The 20,309-nt window shown below is 58.9% G+C and overlaps 1 protein-coding gene across 2 annotated transcripts; it reads right to left on the bottom strand.

Moving 5' to 3' along the window:
- Positions 1-2,795: 2,795 nt before the first annotated feature.
- NUP50 (nucleoporin 50) lies at positions 2,796-18,900 on the bottom strand. 2 transcript variants are annotated; one of them, XM_036019737.1, is made up of 8 exons: positions 18,373-18,787; positions 15,237-15,315; positions 13,422-13,505; positions 10,638-10,824; positions 8,952-9,659; positions 6,132-6,213; positions 4,504-4,622; positions 2,796-3,565 (listed from the first exon to the last, which is right to left on the bottom strand). In XM_036019737.1, exons 2-8 carry the CDS (start codon positions 15,303-15,305, stop codon positions 3,363-3,365), a joined length of 1,452 nt encoding a protein of 483 aa, XP_035875630.1. In that variant the 5' UTR covers positions 15,306-15,315; positions 18,373-18,787; the 3' UTR covers positions 2,796-3,362. The 2 variants fall into 2 exon arrangements, with proteins under 2 accessions (XP_035875630.1, XP_028388849.1); XM_028533048.2 differs by lacking the exon at positions 15,237-15,315 and having other exon boundaries at positions 18,373-18,900.
- Between the last annotated feature and the right edge of the window lie 1,409 nt (positions 18,901-20,309).

The following is a 20,309-nucleotide window of genomic DNA, read 5'->3' as shown; positions in this document are numbered from 1 at the left end:
CCCTCTTCGTTCTAAAGTGTCCTTGAGAGGGCCCAGGATTTTGACCCCGAGGGATGCGGACGCAGGTCCCCAGTCCGCTCGCTCTCACCCGTAAGCAACAGCATCCCCAGACTCCTTCCTTCGGAACGCCCACCCCAGGGCCCACGTGCTTGGGCGGCCCGCCGTGAGGACAAGACCGGGCAGTAGGTGTAAAATGCCCACCACAGCGCTCCCACAAACTCCCGGTCCGCAGTTTGGAAGCGGCCTGCACCAGCGGGCGCACGGGCCAGAGGTGAGGGCTCTGCTGCCCGCCTGCAGAGCCTGCTGTGACCACCCAGGGCGCCGCGGAAGAACGTGCCGGTCAGACGCTGGGCTTTCGTTCCTGGTCGTTTATTCACAGTTCCTGGGCGTTCCACTTCCTCAATGGGCTCATTGGAAAACTAATACAAATGAGATTACATTGTCTGACAGTTCAAGTATTTAAAAAACAATTTCCTCTTTAAAATAGAAAGCAAACAATTTCCCCATGTGATTGCTAGGAAGTGTTCCACTCCGTTACACCTGTGCCCGCACAAGGAGGGTCCTCAGTCCTTCCCGTGAGACCCTGCGAGGCCGTGGGCCCCCGGGCTGCAAGGCCAGCTCGGCGGGCTGCTCCCTCCACCTGCTGCCGCCGCGGGACAGCCGTTTCTGCTCCCACGTCTCCCTCTCGAAACGAGAACAGACACCGGCGTCTGGGAGGGAGCCGCTTCGTCTCAGCGCCTCTGAGGGCACGGCGCTTGCATGTGGACTGTTCCGGAATGATTGCCAAACGCCCCAGAACACAGGACTCCTGACCTTTAAGACAAAGCCACACCGACCCTCCCCGTGAGCCGCTCGCTGCTGGAACTACCAGGGAGGCGGAACGTCGGGTGGGCGTCTTGGCAGGCGGCGGCATGAAGAGCGACCTGGAAACTGAAGTGGTGACACAGTCGCTGTAAAGAAAACCAGACCCACCGCGGCCAGACGGGCCCTTCCGGGGAACACGCAACGTGAACACCCGCAGGACCTCGGCACACGCCTCCCGCCAGGAGCTTGCCAACGAGGACGGCCCACGGCCCACGGGTCACCCACTGGGAATGCTGGGAAGGGGGAGACGGACACACGCCACTTCGAGGAAAGGCCACCGGGATGCTCAGCGCTCAGCGAGGTGCCACCTGCCCGATTCGGGGCAGAAGGGAGGTACGCGTCCCTTCGGGCCCCGCACGCGGCCCACACTGAATCCTTCCGGAGACCTGACACTTGTTACGAGCCGTCAGCTCGCTGGGGAAGAACGCGTGAGCCCGCCCTCCGGGGCCAAGGGCCCTCCCCCGGCACCGCGCGAGGACGTGGGGTTGGCAGGACACCCGCGCGTCCGGAGGCCCTTGCACAACAGTGCACACTTTTAAGTGGGCACCACCCAACTCCTAAGCGCAAGCGCTCTAGGAAAACATCACATTTTGAGTTGTGGTCTACACGTCACATTTTCCCTGGGATCTCACTGTGACAGTGAGTCTTAGCAGCGAGTTTGCTGGGAATGTTGGGAAGAAAAGCCACACACAGTCACTGCCTTACAGGGGGGGGACCTACGGGTACGGGGCGTCCCAGCCCCGCAGCTGCACACCCGCCCTCAGGCCCAGGCTCACAGGCGGAGCGGCGAGCGCTGCAGGGGCCTGGAGCCGCCTGCCTGCCTGCCTGCCCGCCGAGGCCTGCCGCCCCGCTGGACGGGCACGTGCGGCTGAGCCGGACACGCCCCAGTCTGCCCCCGTTTCCTCGTCCTTCCAGCAGCTGGGTAAGCTGACCCGCCCGGGTGCACGGGGCAGGGCAGGGTCGCCGTGACGGCGTCGACCCCGTGTTCATTACCAACCACCGGCACCAGAAGGACACGAGCGACCCCAACTCCCCAGGGCACGCGCAAGCACCTCTGCCGCCGGTCCCCCGGGCCCCCACACCCAACAGCGCGGACCCCACTCGCTCCGGGGTCTCTGGGCCCGACGCTCACGTCGCCGTTAAGAAACAGCCTGGGCAAGAATCTCATGGTAAACATTTGATCGTAAGTTTCCCTGCCCCCTTTACATCTAAAAACCGTAGTTTTTAAAAAGCACCTACACTATCTACAGCTGCTTGGACCCCTCTTTTCTGAGTCAGGAGATGCGTGCTGAAGATCAGAACACGCCAGTGGGAGCCCCAGGCACCGGCCCTGAGCCTGACTGAACAAGACCCCCCGCCCGCTGCCGGCACCAAAGGGTTCGTGGAAACGGACCCCAACGCTGCAGTTCACAGCAACTCACACGCCCAGTCCTCCAAGGACGCCAGTACCAGGACCTGACGTCGGAGGAAAGACACGGTGCTCCCGGGCCCACGCCGGCCCCTCCCCCTCCCAGGGACGTCCTGACCAATGGGGACCTCAGGCGGACGCCGAGCAGCCCGGCGTGGGAGAGAGAGGCAGCGTCCGGCACCCCACTCTCCTGCGCAGCTACACCGCGTGCCTCCTGGCGCAGTCCCACGGCTCGTGTACAAGGAACGCACCCGGGACTTGAGCCGTGAGCAGTTCTGAGCCCCACCAGGCGACCCCGGTGCAGGTAACCACACACACCGCCTTCCGTGCACGCTCTCCCTCCGACTCACTCGGCGTCACAGGGCTCACGCCCGCGGTTTACAGCGCCACGGCATTTGTGCTTTGAAACCTCCTTCCTGGCCGTCCCCCAGCCTGTCACGGGGGGAGAGGGAGGGGGGTACGCAAGTGACAGCACCTCTGAACACAACTACAAACCAAAGAACAAGCTACTGGTTTCCTTCTGAAATGAAGCCGCAGGCCCCGAGTCCCAGGCGGCAGCCTCCAGGGTGGGGGCCCGTGGCCGCCGCCCAGCAGCCCCACGCAGAAGGGGAGGTGCGGTCCCCCGATGCAGAGGCAGCCCGGAAGGCACGCACAGAGGCGGCGAGGCTGGCGGTCCTGGCGCAGCGGCGCGGCTCACGTGGGAAGAGCGCTGTCCTGGCAGAGCAGCCCAGCCCGCCGGACGGGGGGGGGAGGCGGCTCCGGCCGGGCCCCTTGGGCGCCCCGCCGTCAGAGGCCTCGCCCGCACCTCGGGCCTGGGAAGGCTTTGGAGATCCAATCGGTACCCTGATTCAGTCCGTAAGAATTCACTTGTGGTTGGTTTAGTAAACGAACATAAAATCTTTCCCGAAATTGCTCCCTAACGTGTTTTACACATCAGATAGCTCTCAAGAAGGCAGAGTAGTTTCTTGACACTAAGTGTTAAAGGTTTATTGGCCATATTGGTTTCCTCACAGAAGTTTTCAGTCACCTACGGGTGCTGAGAATGTCAACGGAAGGAGGAGAGCTAACTGGTGGGCGGCGGCGCGGGGGCTCAGGCGCCCTTCCTCTCCAGCAGGACCCGGTGCAGCTCGTCCGCGTCCTCGCTGGTCTTGACCCGGATCAGCATGGGCACCGGGCTGGCGGCGTTCCTCTCGTCCACGGGCGGGTTGGGGACACAGACGATGAGCACGTTGTTCTTCCCTGTCCGCGTGCACGGCATGCTGGGAGGGACCAGGACGTTCAGCAGAATGTTGCCTGCAAGACAGCACCGGGTCACGGGGGCCGGAGCTCCGTGGGAACGGAGCCATCGGAGGCCCCACACCGAACACCGCGGCAGCGCGCTTCCCGGGCCGGAAACTGGGGCCACGGGAGCGGCACGAGAGCAGGCGCGGTCCAACGCGGTGTCCCGAGAGGCCCACGAGGCCCCTGGCGGGACTGGGGCTCGAGCTGGCTACGCAGGAGCCGCCTCGGCCACCCACTCCTGCCCCTGCAGCCCGCCCACTCCTGCCCGGAGGAGCTGCAGCCGCGTAACCCGGACTCGCCACCGAGAGGCGCACGAGAGAGTGGTCGGCAGAGACGAGTGTCCCCAGGGGCCGCCACGGCTCGCCGGGTCAGAGTGGCACCACCGTGACAGGCCGCACACCAGTCAAGCTCACAGGAAAGACAGAGCACCCGGAAGTCCCGCTCGGAGCCCAGCCTGGCGTGGCCCGCCCCCACCCCGAGACCTGCCTGGCCCCGCCCCGAACTCCCCTCCTTTCGGTGGGCTGCTTTCAGGGCCGAGCTGGGTGGGGCGTGAGCCGAGGGGTGGACTAATGACTATTTGCCGCACAAAAAGGATTCCTTTAAATGACTGATCCCCCTCGTGTGTTTGTCAAACTGTCCAGTCTATCTACAGCCTGACGGCAACGTGTCCGACACAAAGGAGCACGAGCGCCACGCTGGTCCCCTCGGCCGCAGCTGTCACAGCCCACACGCCCTACACACGGTCACCGCAGCCCTCGAGGCAGCCCGGAAACGCTCCACGGGATGCGTCCGCCCGAACGACCCCCTCTCCCTTCTCCCCCAAGACCGCATGGGCACGCTTGGCGGCCTGAGGGACCGGGCCGGGCCAGGGGGAGGGCAGGTGCGCGCTGCAGGCGCGTGGCCAGGACAGTCTGGCGCCGACCGTGGGGGGGTGGGGGGGGGGCACCCACCTAGGTTGGTGTCTGCCCGCACGAGGAGCTGTGTCTTCTGACTCGCTGTAGGTTTTAAATGCAGCGTGCCTACGCCTTTCTCTTTAAACTCATTGTCTTTCTTGTAAAATAGTTTACACCTGCGGAGGAAAAGAACGGGCACCGTCAGACACACGAGGACAAACCAAGCCGCCGCAGTTTTCTAACGCGCACTGGGGTGCCCGAGAAGAACCCCCGCCCCGCCGACCAGGCCCAGCTGGTACCCCTCGTCCAGAACCCCTCCCGTTCCGTCACGGTTTTAGACAGTGGGCCCCATGGAACAGTGTTTTTATTTTTAGAGAATAAAGTTTTTATTTATTCTCCAAGAAAGGAGAGGGGCATGGTGTCCCATGGCACATTTTTTAATATCACTTTTCAAAACCGCATCTCCTCAAGTCCGCCAAAACCGCGGCCAGGCACTCCGCACCCCCGGCCCGGCCCTCCCAAGACCAGAACCAGCGCAGGACCCACGCTCTGCCCCCAGCCCCCCTCCTCCCCGTTTCCCGGTTCTGAGCTCTCCTCAGGGCTCTGGCGACTTCCCGGTCTCCCTGATCAACGACAGCGCGGCCGGACATCTCCCAGCCGCCGCGTCTCACGGCCCCTGCGGCCACGAACAGCCCGACCGAAGCCACTGCCCCCGATCAGCGCGCACTCTGATTGGAGAAGAACACTCAGCCGGGCCCTCCTCTGTGTCATCCGTGCGATTACATTTTAAAAACAGGCAACAGAATGGCTGGCTTCTTTTAAAAGTCCTCAGAAGCATCTCACGGGCTATGATGATTTGTGTTACGGAAACCCCTGACTCGTTAGCACCAACATTTCCGGTTAGAAAACTACATCCGGGGAAGCTTCCAGAATGGCCAAGACGGTCTGCAGCAAGCGCGTGCTAACAGTGCTAATCTCATCTCGCTGCCGTGAGAGCAGGTGACCTCTCCCGCTTCCTCCTGAAAGTGGCAGCTCACACGTAGCACAAACAGGCCGGACAGAGGCTGCCGGAAGGGGTCTGACCTGGGCACTGAGCACGCGGTGCGACCCGCAGGTGACGCGGCGGGGAGCTGTATCCTGGCACCTGCATCAGGGTACTGACCCGCGTCACCCGAGTACGTTGAAGGACGAAGCAGCTCCCGTCAGAGAGCAGGACAGTGCCCGCACACCCTTACTGGGAGGGGAGCAGTGTGCAGAGATGCAGGGGGACCCACGAGGGCCAGCCGGGGACCCAGGTGCGCCAGGGACGCCTCCGGATGAGAGCAGAAGCGGAACCTGCCTTCAGTGACAGGGACTTCCCTCCTGGGGGACCACGAGGAGGAAGGGAAGGGAGGAGAAAACAAAGGGACAGGGGAGGCAGACGAGCTGGGGGTGGGGCGCAGAGAAAAGGCCCAGCTACCGCCCTTCCAGTGCAGAAAAGAGCTGCGCCGGCAGGAGAGGGCAGGCTCCGCCCAGCAGGGACCTCCGAGGGGCCTTCCTGGCTGCAGTGCGGAGAGCAGGCCCCAGCGGCCGAGAGACGGGTGCTCAGGAAGTCTGCGGGACGGTCACCCCCTCGCCCTCCAGCCGGAAGCCCACCCGTGTTTGGAAACGCAGTTGCTGAGTGGATCCCTCTGAGTAGCACTTACTTTTTGGAGTAAAAAGCATCTTCTTCTTTGACTTCTGTAACCACTACTTTGGGCGGCTCATCATTTTCTTCCTCATCTCCACCTTTTATAAAAACAACACGAACTCAGCAAGATTCAAACCAAGAGCTTGAAAATGTGACAAAGGAAGTTTGTTATCTACCCCCCATTTCCACCTAAACATTTCATGTGAGCTGATGCCAAATTTTCTGGGGGTGGGGATGCGCCCACTGGATTTTAATTGTTTTGTGAAAAATGAGAACAATGTTTAATGGGAACATGCTTTTCTGAAACAGCTGTTACCCTGCAGAAAGCCTTGGAATGAGGAAACATCCTTGCTTATAATTCAGTGTGTACGCAAACTTTCAAAGAAGAACTCAGTCACCCCGTAAGGGCGTGAACCACGCGGCCCCTCCCACCCCAGCTCCTCCCCACCGGCTCCGCTCCACGGCCCCGGGCTCAGAGCGCCTGCTCCGCTTTGCTGCGGACGCGCTGACCCGAGGAGCAATTCCGCTCGAGGGGGGAGTGTCACAGGAACAGCCCCTCGCCCCAAAGCGCCTCTCCCGGGAGGCAGGGGACGGACGCACTGCTCCCCGGAGAGCGGCAGGAACCTCCAGACGGACTCACATCAACGGGGGTCAGCAGACCGATGAGCACAGTCTCCCTCCACCCCTGCGGGCGCCCGGATGCCGGGGGCCCATGGCCTCCGGCCCCTCCCACTCCCCCCCTCCCCTAAGAGAAGCCGGACTCTGTACTTTCTGAGGATGGATTTGCGGACTGTTCCCCCACGGTCTCCGCCGGCCCCTTCCAGACCAGGAAGCCCCTCCTCACGCCCACCTCTGACGGCGGGGGCTTCGGGCGCACGGGCCACCAGCAAGCGCTCACGCGTGTTCCTGTCACCACTGGGAAACCGCAGCCTCCGACGGGCTCTGCCGCCTTCGTCCCCGATGTCCTGTGACTACACCCGCACCGCACCAAGGGACGCCACCACCAGTCAGATGGGAAGCAGAAAGGGCGTTCGCGGGGCACCCGAGCCGTCGGAGAAATTGGCTCCAGGCCGAGGGCTAGCCACTGAAGCCCCGCTGGCCTCAAAGGCCTCTGCAACCCCACGCCCCGCTGAGCCACGGCGCCCCCTGCTCCTTTCCACACCAGTGCCCCGAGCACAGGGGAGCTCTCAAGACCCCGCATTAGGTGCAAACACCCACCCCCCTCAAGAGAAAGGCAGCCCCACAAACCCTAAGTTAAAAAGCGGTCCCTGGAGAAACAGCTCTGGCGCGCGAACAAGCCCCAAGCCCCGAATCCGGGGAAGGCGCCCTCTTCTGGGGAAGAGAGCCCGTTCTCCGAGCGGCCCCCAGCGGGGTTCTCCGGGGTGCGGGCCGGCTTTCCGGGCTTCAACAAGCCTTCCCCAGTCCTCCTGATGCACCCAACGTGACAAGCACAAGACAAACACCATGTGCTTTCCGGAGGGAGGGCCTTCCTGCAGGGGCGAGGGCTCAACTCCAACACCACGTCCCCCAACCAGCACCAGCTTCGTGTCCCTGGGACTGGCCTCGGCCACTCCCCGTTCACCCTGCCCAGGGCCGAGGGGAGGGAGAAACGGAGACCCTCACCCATGCTCTGCCCCGGACGGCCCCTGCTGGAGCACAGGCTGGAAGGCAGGGCAAGACTCGACAGTAACGGAAGTGTAGCTCCAGGGGAAAACGCAGTGTGTAAAAACCGTACAACCAACTGTGGTTTTCCTTCTCAGGATCCACATGTCACTGCCACCTGAGAGAGGCAGCCCTGCCGCCCACACCCTGCACGGGGTCGGCTGCTCACAGCCCCCAGGCAGGAAGGGGCTGGTGACACAGCCCTGCCTCCTCAGAGAGCTCAGAGCCGCCGAGGGGGTAGAGGGGCTGGGACTAAGATCCAGCCTCTTCACCTCGCTGGGGACCCTGACACTGCACACAGCAGAAACTTCTGGAATGGAGGGTGCAACCTGGATATGTCCTGGGAAAGCATTTAACGTCTTTCCTCTGGCTATGAAAAGTCTACCTTTTAAATTTAATGTCACTGTTTTGTTATGGGACTTTGTTTATAACCAAATCTCCTAAATACAAACAATTCTGTGGAATACAGAACAATTTTTCAACATATGTTAATTTACTGAGCTCTTTTTATATGCAAAGCTATGTGTTCAATACTTTTCAGAGTCAGAATATTTCATATTCTTAATTTTTCTATATTCTTACTGCTCATAGTAACCCCACAAAACAGGCCTCGCTCCACTGTGTGAATATGGAGGCAGAGGCTCAAAGAGACCCCTCAAGCCCTGGCCAGCAGCCAGCAGTTGGAGCCTTGTCTGGATGCACCAAGGCCGCAGGTTCGATCCCTGGTCAGGGCACACACAGGAATCAACCAACGATGCATGAGTAAGTGGAATAACACACTGATGTCTCTCCCTCTCAAATCAATAAATAAAAATTGAAAAGTAACATAAAATACCTGGCTGGCGTAGCTCCGTGGATTGAGCACAGGCTTTCGAACCAAAGCATCGCAGGTTCGATTCCCAGTCAGGGCACAGGCCTGGGTTGCAGGCCATAACCCCCAGCAACTGCACATTGATGTTTCTCTTTCTTTCTCCCTCCCTTCCCTCTCTAAAAATAAATAAATAAATCTTTTAAAAAAAAGAATATACTTAAAAAAAGTAACATAAAACAAAGAAAGGCTGGCCAACTTGGCCCAGGACCCCACACAGCTAGAAATGACCGCGTGGCGTCCACCCCTTGCCGGGCGCAGGGCTCGCGCAGACCCACGGGGACGCGGGGCCAGCCGGACGCTCACCTTTGCAGTCAGCACGGCCGCCGTCCGCTCGCCTCTCCGCCGTCTGCATGGAGAACGGCGGAGCAACTGGTTTATTCTGGGTGGCGTCTTTGCCGAATAAACTGGAGTTCCCAGGAGGAAGGGAAAACCCGGCCAGGGGGCTCGAGTTTAACAAGCGAAACACAGAGCCGTCGATCTTCTTGCCGAAGTTAAACGAGGCACTTGCTGCTCCGGGCGACGGGTCCGCTTTGTTTTCGGGCAGGGCCTCCACCTTCTTCTCGGGGGTGCCCTCCTCCCGCCTGTCGCCCGGGAACATGAGCGGGGACTCCTGCTGTGACGTGGCTGCACCAACCAGGGCAGGAGGCTGGGCGTCGAGCGGCACTCTGCTGGGCTCCTTGGCAGGGTCGCTACCGCCGCCGCCGCCACCGCCGCCGCTGCTGCTGCCGCTGCCGCTGCCGCTGCCGAGCTGCTGCTCGATGCCCGCCAGGTGCCGCTCGTAGTCCCTGAAGACGGGCGTCAGGTCGCACAGCGGGCTGGCGTTCACGTGCTTCACGATCCAGTCCCGCACGCAGCAGTTCAAGGCCGCCAGCTGCCTGTGGTAGGCGCTCCCGCAGGGCGCGGGGCTCGGGGCGGGGCCGGCAGAGGGGGGCTGCTGGCTGTCACCGTTGGTTTTGGGATCTGAAACCTTACTATCAGCCAAGGAGACGGGGCCGTTTGCAGCAACAGACCCTACAGGAAATTCAAGTTGTAGGTTTACACAGAAGCTGACCTGACTGAGTCACCTAGATTTCTGTGTCCTTCCTCCCATCCTGTGCTTCCACCGCATCCCGGTTGGTGACAGTTCAAGAAGCGTGTGCGCATCTCATAATTAGGATCCGGTTGTCACAAGAATCAAAACACACTGTACGAGAGCAGTATCTCTCACAGGCTCGTGTTGGTAATTTTGAAACAACCTTTTCCTTCAAAAGGATGCCCACTTCGCTCAGAACCGTCAAGTACCGTTAGTGTAAAGCTCAGCCCCCAGGGCTGTGGCACAGAACACACACTAACGCCGTTAACACCGCAACAGAAAGTGCCCGTCTCACTCACACCAACCACTCCGCCTCATGAAAATAAACTGCACGTTTCCAACAACCAGCTGCGCACAATCCCAACAATCGTCTCCAAGAACTCGGGACTCTAGCCCGCAACCCTGTTCCCTGTTGCTAATCCCCAAAACTCTGGCCACGCCTCTTAAAACAAGACCAGGCAACCGACATCTGCTGGGCAAGACGCGCCCCGGCGGGAGGAGCCCTGGGTGTCCGGTGGGCGCAGGCCAGGCGGAAGTCAGGTACACGTGACTCGGGGCCAGGAGGACGAGCCTCCCCAGGCCCTGCCCAGAGCCTCCTCTCCCCCTCTGACCCTTAGGTCGGCTCTGAGGGTCATTCTCGTTGCCCAGTCGAAGGCCCAGAGGTTAAGGAACTCTATCAAGGTCTCAGAGCTGCACGCAGTAGAGCTGAGAACAGAACCCAGGTCTATTCTGGCTCAAAAGCTTGTGCTCTACCCAAATCCGTGAATAGCCAACATGAACTTCCTTCCCTTTCCTTTTTAGCTTTTGCTCATACAGTCCCAGGACCTACACTAAGTACAAGAAAAACATCTTTGTAAACTTAGTTTTCACAGATCGCCTGGACACGGGTGTCAGTGGGGGGAGGGGAGCTGACTTACCAAAGGCCACCTTGGTCTCGGGGGCGGCCCGGGCACTGGAGAAGGGGGAGGCGCCGGTCACGCTGTTCCCGTTGGACAGTCCTTCCAGGGCCTTTGTTCCAGCACAAGCACCAAATCCAGAAAACCCTCCTCCTCCAGAAGGGGCGACCAAACCCTTGAAGCCTTTAAAGGCCCCCCCACTGTCAGACTGAAACGTAAAGAAAGGGCGTACGTCAGACGGTGTTCCACAACCAAGAAGCACGTGCGTGCTGCTACTGCGCCGCGGCGGAACAGCGCGGACCCTCACGCACCGCACCAGCGCGGAGGAGCCCAGCAGGGGAGCGAGCGTTCTCGCAGCCACAGCCCTGCTGGCGGGAGCTGCCCCGGGGAGAGCCCCAGACAGCCCGAGTCAGGGCCAGGGCAGTGAGACACCCAAGGTCAGAGAATGAACGCGGTGATGGCAGACCCACCGCTCGGCGCAGGAACCGACACACCCTCGGCACGGCCAAGCCGCGCGCCAGGCATCTTCCGTGCACCTGCGGCTCACAGACAAGCAGGCTAACGAGGCTGCACAGAGGTCCAGTTAGGTAAACTGACAGTGTTTTACCCGTTTAACCTGTAGTTTCCTAACCAATTCCACAGCTTCCCGCCTGCGTTCAGCCTACAAACCCCCGGAAGGTGGCTGTGCCGCTCCGACTGGATTTTCTGCAGCCGAGAAGGCCGGAGGCAGCCCTTCCCTCCCCCCCACCCCCGCCCCACGACTCGCCCGCTGCTTCCTCCCACCGGTCTTTCCAGCGGGCTCTTCCCGCCGCCTCCTGGTCCCGTCTCTAGCCCCAGAAGCTTCGGGAACACTTGGCATTTCCCAGGAAACTGTGAAGCTGCTGCTCTCTGTCCCCGAGAACTTTCGGAGAGAGGCTCCCTGAGTTTACTGTGCTTTGCTGAAGTCACGACGACTCCTGTAGGACCCTTCTTCACTCAAGGCAGCGGTTAAGCGGTGGGGGGGGCGGGGGCGGAGCTGATCGCAGATCGGGGAGGCAGGGGAGGCTGGAGGAAGCACCCCCCCCCCCCAGGACTCTGTCCCGGAGGGCAGGCTCCGGGCACCCCGGGGAGCCCACGGACTGTAGGCTCCCACACACACGGTGACCATTGTGACCTCGCAGGGAAACCGCCGTCACCGCAGACTCGCCCTGTTCTGAACGGGCCGGCCAGCCTCGCACAGCCGCACAGTCCCCAGGAACCTCGAGTGTTCGGTCACATCTGTGGAATTCCGATAGCTGCAGGCAGCTGGTAAACTCGTGGCAACAAAACTTGGCAAAGAATGCCAAATCTTAACTTGTATGACTTTTAATACATGTAATAAGTATAGCCTAGGTTCTGAGCTTTACATTTGATTTTTGACGATTCCAAGTCCAAAATACACCGAACTGTTACTTTAAAGAAACTGCAAAGGCGGCTCTTCGGAGCCTTTTATTTTGCGTGATGTTTAAAAGCCACATGGCATTTATAGCTGTTTTGGAAGTTACTGATAGCAAACTGGTTCTAGAATCGTGACAAAAATTCAAAAGCCACTGTTTAAAAAAAAAAAAGGGAGTGAGACCTTCAGCACAACCAGAGTTAAAAAGCTGAACCAGACGTCCATCTGGGCTCCAGGGCAACGGAAACGCCCTGCTCTGGCCCGGCCCGGCCCGCCCGCCACTGCTCGCCAGCGCCCAGCGGGTCTGCCAGCGCCCAGCGGGTCTGCGGGGCAGAGGGGCAAACCCGCTCCCGGGGGAGAGCGACGCTTCAGCAGCTAAGTGGACGACACAAGTTCTAACAGAAACCTGACGCTAAAAGCTGTAGCTGCACTATCTGTGGATCTCAAACATCCACAAACAGATACTTACGTGTGTCTGTTTATCCACAAACACCTATTTCCTCTCACAGCAGAGGACGCCCCCGCCGAGGGTGGCCTGAGGCTGGCGGGGCCTCTACTCCTCCGTCCGGTTCAGCCAGCAGCTCGGCCAGCCGTCCCGTCTCCCCTTGGGGGCCCCATCCTCCTGGAGAGCTCCCCTCAGGCCTCTGTCCGCACCCCCACGGCTCCCCCCACCTGTGTGGCCGAGCTCCTCCTGCCTGTAGGAGCTCCCAGGGCTGCGCGCACCTCTCGCCCAGCTCCTGTCCGGAGCAGCCGCCCAGACAGCTCCGCCCGGCAGGCCCTGGGACCACATTCCCAAACAGAGAGCAGCCATTTCCTCCCTAACAAGTTGTCCCTTCCCCCATGGAACCTCCCTCGACTTTAACACCCACGTCCAACTGAGTACCAGTCTTCAGAATGAGGCTAGACAAGAAAAGAACTTGGAATTTCTTTTTAAATAAAAAATCCAAAGAGCCACGGCAGCAGGAGTGGCTGTGTAGGTGCCCCCCCCCCCCCCCCCAGCAGACGTCCGGGCTGCCAGACACGGAGGGCTGAGGACAGCGCCTGGCACGGCTGTGAGCTGTGGGCGGGGCTGACTGCTGACCCCGGACCGAGTGACTCCAGGTTGTAGGTCCCACACGACTCCAGGAACAGCTTCTCCCGTCCCTTCCCACGCCTACCCGACACGCGGTCTCTGGCCTTCCGCACGGCCATCCTCACCCCCCTCCCTCTACAACTGGCCCACGTTCTGCCTTCTCCAGCAGCGGGGCCAGCTCGCGGGAAGGCTCGGCTGTCCCGTTCACCCTTTTCTGGGACCACACCAAGGCGCACATGTGGGGCCAGCGCTCTCACCAGCGTCTACCGAGTGGACTGCCCCCCACCACCGCGGGAGGAAAGCTGGGGAAAATACTCACTTCACAGCCCACATTCCTGCGCTTTGCTTTCTTGATGGCTCTGTTCTTCAGGACTTCCTCACTGGCCACCGAGAACGTCCCCACCTGCGGGAGCACACAAGCTCAACGGCAGCAAGAGAAGGCCCGAAAGGATGGCGGACACCGAAGGAGAGGCCGGGCCGGGCCAACTCCCCGAGACCAGCCGGTTTTAAGGTGCTGTTAGCAGCCGCAGCACGACTGGCAGCGTGGGCACGCTGAGGTAAAGCTCGCGTCTGCCGTCTGTCTGTTCCAGCGCTAGTCCGGCGGGTCGGAAGGGCCCTGGGCCCACGAACCCAAGGCCTGGAGCACAGAGAGAAGCCTGTGCGCATGAACGTCCGGCCAGGCCGGGCCCGCCAGGCTGTGGAGCCCATGACGCAGCGCGGTCCCCGGGCGCTTCCCCTGCACTCAAAGGCTCTAACGAAAGGCGAGCTGCTCCGACACCCAGGCGCCCCGATCTGGTGCCGCCCCACTCCCGCTCTCCAAAACGAAGTCTGCGTGCAGGAAACACACACACTCTTGTTAGAAGAGCTCTGCCCGCCTGCCCATTGTCCACGAGACCACTGTGGCACGGGGACCCGGAGTGGCCGCTGGAGGGTTCCAGAGGGTGCCCCGAGCGCTCCACCCGCCACGAGGAGCGCGCTGCGGACCTGTGGCTCCAGCTCCTCCTTCCCTCTGCCCTACAGGATCGCGTGAAACCTCTTCTGGGGAAGTCCCGTAGTTACTTCAGGAAATGTTTCACGGCGGGATCCCCGCAGCCCCGGGAGGGAGCGCTCGGTTACATCTGCCCACGTGGAATGAGTGCCCTTCCACGCGAATTCCTGTGGATCTGTCCAACAGGAGTTCCTTTCATTCCTGAGATATTTCAGTGTCAAAGCAAATCTTTATATGGTAGCCCGAGGCTTACCAGACCCGGGACGGAGCTGTGTGTGAGACCCAGAAAAAATACAGTGACCAAAGTCTTGGTTAAGAAGCACCACGTCAGTTAAATGTGTTAAAAGCCGTGTTAAAATATTAGTGTGTCTGTGATTTTGACTTCCCTAACCATATTAGTACCTGTATTTGCAAAGGAAAAAATATTAGTTACTAGGAAACAGACTCAGGAAGAAGACAGCACTCTAAGAATAAGCTCAAAAACACTTTTGCAGGTTCTTTCATTTAATTTTAATTTTTTACTTGACACTTTTGTCAACCTGAAAGGCTAGCTTGGTTACAGGCTGGCCTGGGCGCACCAACGCGCTGTGCTCTACTCTGTGAAAAAAAATTTCCCCAGGGAGGACCATTCTTATTTTGGTGGCAACGAAACTAGGCCACCCTAAATTCTACTCCTATTGACGCCACTGTTTGGGGCGAGGGGGGGGGGGGGGGGTCTCTGATCTACGAGAACAGGAAGTAAGGCTGGTCTCGAGAAGGTCAGCGTCACGAGGCCACCCGACCCTCCAGGAATCTGCAGGGCGGCTGGCAGTGCACCACTCCGCGGGGTCACCTCGCGGTCACAGGCTCGGCCCTCAGCCCTGACGGAGTCACGGGTCTGGAGTGCCGCAAGCACGTGCAGCTCAGGAGCGAGGCGCTTCTCAAAGGAGCAGGGCATGCAGGGACTCGGTGCGGGGCGGGGGGCAAGGCACCTCAATGCAAGCATCCACAGTTCACAAGCGTCCACAGCGAGCACAGGCTGGGGAAACCTTACAACTTCCCGTGCAGCGTGGCCTCAGAAAGGCCTTTCCTCACCCACACAGTCTTCCTGAGGAGCCGAGTTTACGGTTGGAAACAGTGGGAACCCCCCCGGGGAAACTGTCTTACCTCTTCTGCTTCATCTTCCTGATCCCAGTTCCTGTCCGTCAGTTCCTTCTCGGCGATTCTCTTGGCCATTTTTGCGACCCTAAAAGTAAAAAGGTTAGAAGTTAAAAAGTTTGCTTTTCTAGGCCAAGAGATCATTCTTTTTTTTTTAATGAGAACTTTTTTTAAAAGATCTTATTTTTATTTATTTTAGAGAGGGAAGGAAGGGAGAAAGAGAGAGAGAGAGAGAAACATCAATGTGCGGTTGCTGGGGGTCATGGCCTGCAACCCAGGCATGTGCTCTGACTGGGAATCGAACCTGTGACACTTTGGTTTGCAGCCCGAGCTCAATCCACTGAGCTACGCCAGCCAGGGCTAAGAGATCATTCTTACAGAGACTTTTTAAAATTCGCTCTGGCACAAAATGAGATAAAACCATTCCTGATACCACCGGGAACCGCCGAGACCTTTACGAAGGAGCTGCCAGGCTCCCAGCTATCAGATCCAGGGCAGGGCGGGCCCGCGCAGGCCCACCACACGCTCTCTGAACAGCTCTAACCAGCCCTCTCTGGGGAAAATTAACATGCCACCTCAACGGATGTTTCTAAAACCTGACATCTTAAATACCTTATGTATGTAATAAAGAAGTGCTCAACTGACTTATTCCATGCAAACCATAGTCCTGCTGCAGACAAGGCCTCTTTACTATTTAAAATTCTCTTCGAGGTGACCCGGAGAAGCAGCCCGTTCTCAGGCAGGACTTCCAGTGAGGCACCGGTCCCACCTCCAGGCACAGGTCCCCTTCCCTGGGCACGGGCCACTGTGAATGCATTTCCCAAGACCGAACATTAATTACCACAAACTGCATACTGCAGTGTAAAGGCTCAAAATGCAATTAATTAATATAAATGGGTTAACATTCCGAGAACTTATGGCCGCTTCAAAAGCAAGCCATGAGCTCAACCCCTGTCACAGCAGTGCACCACGGGGCAGGCAGGGGAGGCGACGGGGACCCGAGGCCTGGCCAAAGAGGGTGCCTGTACCTGCCCCTCCATTTAAGTCACCTCCTCTGCCATCGAAAACAAAAACCATCCACTGAGAGCTCCACTCGAGCGCCCTAACTCACCAGTTCAACAGGCCCAAACCCTCCACTTCCCCCGCCCCCTCCCCTGGCCAGCAGCGTACCCATTAGTTCCCGGCGGCTCACACCCTTTCCCAGGGTCTTTCCCCTCCTACTCTGCCCTCGGCACCACGGGGCCGAGTACATTCTGGAACTTCACGGTCATGAAGGCACGAACTACGTATCTTAGTGTCCACAGAGTAAAATTCAAATGATGACATTCCAAAGTGCTCCAAAATCTGACCCCTGTAATTACACGGGAGTTTTCAGCTTCGAGTGGCATCCTAATAATCCTTGAATCCTTTTTTTAAAGTCTCCCCACAGACCTCTGGCCAAGTTTTGCTAATAATCTTTGAAATCCAAACAGAAAGAAGCAATGGACTTTGTACAGAACTCCTCACTGAACTTGAACTACCCGAGCCTAGGTCTCCGCAGGCATTCCTTTGGCCACTTGGCTGTTCCGTAACCAACGTTTCCACTGGAGGGCAGAAAGGGGAGAAGATGAAATAGCCACTGTTGCTATTAACTATTAATCGTTAATAACTTTATTGTCAAATGGAAAAAGGAGGTGCAGCTGAAAGTGCAAACACTGTAATAAAGTACAATTTTAACCTCTTAACTCAAGCGCACAGTGGAAGCGATAATCATCTCAGCCAAAACGTCATCTTCCACCACCGTCATCCAATCAGCACCTACCCGGAGGGCAGGGGTCTGCGGGCTCTGCGCTGGCCAGACCGGCCCGGACCCGCCTGGAGGCGACAGGCGCTCTACCTGCGGTGGAAGCAGTGACGTGGGGCACTGAGCATGTGAAAACCACCCAAGGAAGATAGATGCCTGCACTCCAGTTCTCCATTTTCTTGCAGGAGTCCTGGGGCAAGTGATTTAATTTTTGTGCCTCAGTTTCTTCACCTTCAGAACAGGGAGGTATGAAAAGTAAATGAGATAAACAAAGAACTTAGTCTAGAATAGTGTCTGGAACAGAGGAAGGGCCTAATAAATATTAAAGAAGCAAGTTTTGTTAGAAGCAAACAATATAAAACACTATTTCCTCCCCCAAACCTTAAAAAAGTTCTACTATGGAAGAAGAGAACTTACTTGAATTAGGAGCCAAGCTTAAATTCAGTTTATTTCAAAGCATGACATTTCAGGCAGTAACTTTTTACCCAGAGTGAGGAAAAAACATTCCTATAAAGGGCTTAAAATAAGGCCTGGCACCCTGGGGGTCTTATGAGCTATTCTTCTAGGGAATTTTAAAAAAACGTTTGGGCTTGTGGTTAAAAGGCATCAAGTGATGAGATGATTTCAGGGGAGCACTGAGGCGGGAAATCGAAACTTGGTAACTGGAGGGAGGGCTTGTGGGCTCTGCCATCAGGCCCTGCCCAGCCCGCGGGGCTGAACTTCAGTCCACGCTCTCGCGAACCCTACGGTGCGGTGCCGGGAGGGAAAAGAGAACAAGGGCTGGACCCCGGAGACCGAACGCGGGGGTGGGGGGTGGGGGTGCAAAACTGCTTCTTTCTTAAAGGAACAAAGCAACGGGAAGATCAATGGCCTGGAAACGCAGTAAGAAAGTGAAGCCAGGCCGAAGGGGGCGAGGAGAGACAGGTGGAAGGGCGAAGGGGACAGAAGTACCGAGAGAAGCCGCTAGGAAGTGAAGCAGAAGGCCTCGTCAGGGCAGCCCCGGCCCGCCTCCGACCCCGCCAGGGCCCAGCACCCGGGCGAGCCTTAGCCAGATCGGACACCCCGCAGCCCCAGCAGGCCGGCCCGACATCACAAACAACCCGGGACTGCGTGGCTGCTGTCATCCCGCCCCACCCTCCCGAGCTTCCCCCACGCCCCGCGCCCGGCGCCCCATCCTCAAGCCTGAGCCCTTCATTCCGGCTCCTCCTTCCCAGGGTCCAGGCCCTCTAGACCCAGGTCCCATATGGCGATCCGGCTCTGCTCCCCAGGCCGCCCCGGCCCCCGCCCCGCGGCCCCGCGGCCCGGCCCCCAGGCTCTGGCGCTCACCCCCGTCCTCTCCTGCTCAGCCGGCCCGCCTCTCACCTCCCGGGCGGCTGCCCCGGCGCTCGCTGGGTTGTTGGCGCGGCGAAGCCGGAGCGCGCGGCGGCGGCGGCGGCGGCGGCGCTCGGGTGTGCACACACTGCTCGTCGCCGGGGGAGCGCCCCTGGCCGCTTCCGGCGCGCCGAGATTCTCGAAGGACTCGGTGACCAGCAAGCCCCGAGCCTCAAACACCATACCCCCTGAGGGCCACGTCTCTCCGCGATCGGCAGGGACGGGACAGCCACCCGCTCAGCCGGAAATTGCCGGGGGACCCGCGCAGAACACGGCCCGCGCCGCCATCTTGTAACTCGAATGTACCCCTCAAACCCAGTTCCGAAAAAAGGGAGGAAAGAAACGCCCGCGTCTAGCTACCGCGCAAGCGCGCCGGAGCCGCGGTCAGCGGGCCCTCCTTCCGGGGGGGGGGCAGTGGGCCTCACGCTGCGCAGTCGCACAACTGCTTGGAAACCGTCTCCAGGAGGAGCGTCCCAGTCTCACGCATGCGCGCGCCTGCCTCAGCCGGGGAGCCGGCGCCCGCGGCTGGAGTTGACGCACGTTGGTCACATGTCGGCCGCCGTAGGCGTTTGAGGCGTTCGCGCGCGCGGTCCCTGCTGCGGGGCTATGGGACCTGTGCTACGCGAGGCGCGCAGGACACGGGGGGTTGGGCAGTGATCCCGCGGCTCCTGGTTTCCGTGTGCAGGGCTGCAAAGAAACTGGCCATGGTCCGGGAAATGCGAGTGACTTTGGGAGAGTGTCACGTGGGGAGCTGGCGCCGCCACTTTGACCCTGGGAGCTGCCTCTTGGCCCTGCCACGTGGTCACCTGCGACGCGCCTGGCTGCGGAGCCAGGAGGGTGGCGTTGGTGGAGGAGGCATGGACCCTTTGCCCAACAGCCTGTAGTCGTTTCTTTCCCGTGGTGGGCGAATTGCGGTGAAGAAGTGTGCCCCAAGCTGTGCACCTAGTTGGACTTCACGGGGGTGAAGCCTGCAAAGCACGCGTCGAAACTGGCGCCGACACCCCCGTCCAGCGTCAGGGTTCCTGTGCCTGTGTTTTTGTTCCGTGTTACAGTGGAGCGTTTCAGGCTGTAGGTTATGCCGTACACGGCAGTTCGGCTTTGCCCAGTTCTTGACTAAGGGTGAAGGCTCTCAGCCATGAGACACTGCGGGACTCAGACCCATCAGGAGCTAATTAGAAACTTGCTTCAGAAAAGGAACATTCTTAGAGCAGTGGTTCTTAACCATTTGGCGAACAGGTGTTTGTGGGTATACTTGAAAATGCAAAGACAGTTTTTGCAGATATGCGTGTGGGAAAAGCAATTGGCGTGTAATTTCCGGGTGTTTATATGAACCCTCTCTAAAATCCTGTCCATGGACCCATGTGTTAAGGACTTCTTATTTAGATACTGGATCAAATGCATAAAAGGTAAAAAAAAAAAAAAAAAAAAAGTGGCCCCTGCTCTGGACATACAAGAAAAAGTCAGATTTGTTCCCTGCCATTATGTTTCCCTAAGACCAGACATCCAGAAGGAAGATGTTGCCAGATGTTTTCGCTGCTTCTCTGAGGTAGAAGCGAAAAGCCCAGGTGTTGAACCCCCAGCCAGGGAACCGTGTCAGGTGTCTATCCTGCACACTGTTGGTGAGTCGGATGGGATAATGCGAACCGTATGTACCGCTAGTCGAGAGAACGTTAACTAACGGTGTATTGCAGAAAGGGATCCTTATGGCATGCACTTCAGTGTCTTTTTGTTGTTTAAACGTTTCATTTATTGATTTGAGAGAGAGAGAGAAAGGAAGGGAAAAAGAAACATCGATTTATTCCCCTTATTTGTGGACTCATTATTTGATTCTTGCCCTGACTGGGATTGAACCTGCAGCCTCGGCATATCAGGACAATGTTCCAACCAACTGAGCTACCCAGCCAAGGCCAGTGTCTTTGTTTTCATCA

This window comes from Phyllostomus discolor, chromosome 2, assembly GCF_004126475.2.
Source record: "Phyllostomus discolor isolate MPI-MPIP mPhyDis1 chromosome 2, mPhyDis1.pri.v3, whole genome shotgun sequence".
NCBI classification, from domain to species: domain Eukaryota; kingdom Metazoa; phylum Chordata; class Mammalia; order Chiroptera; family Phyllostomidae; genus Phyllostomus; species Phyllostomus discolor.
Note: the sequence above shows the minus strand (reverse complement) of the source record. Positions and strands in the feature narration are given on the sequence as shown.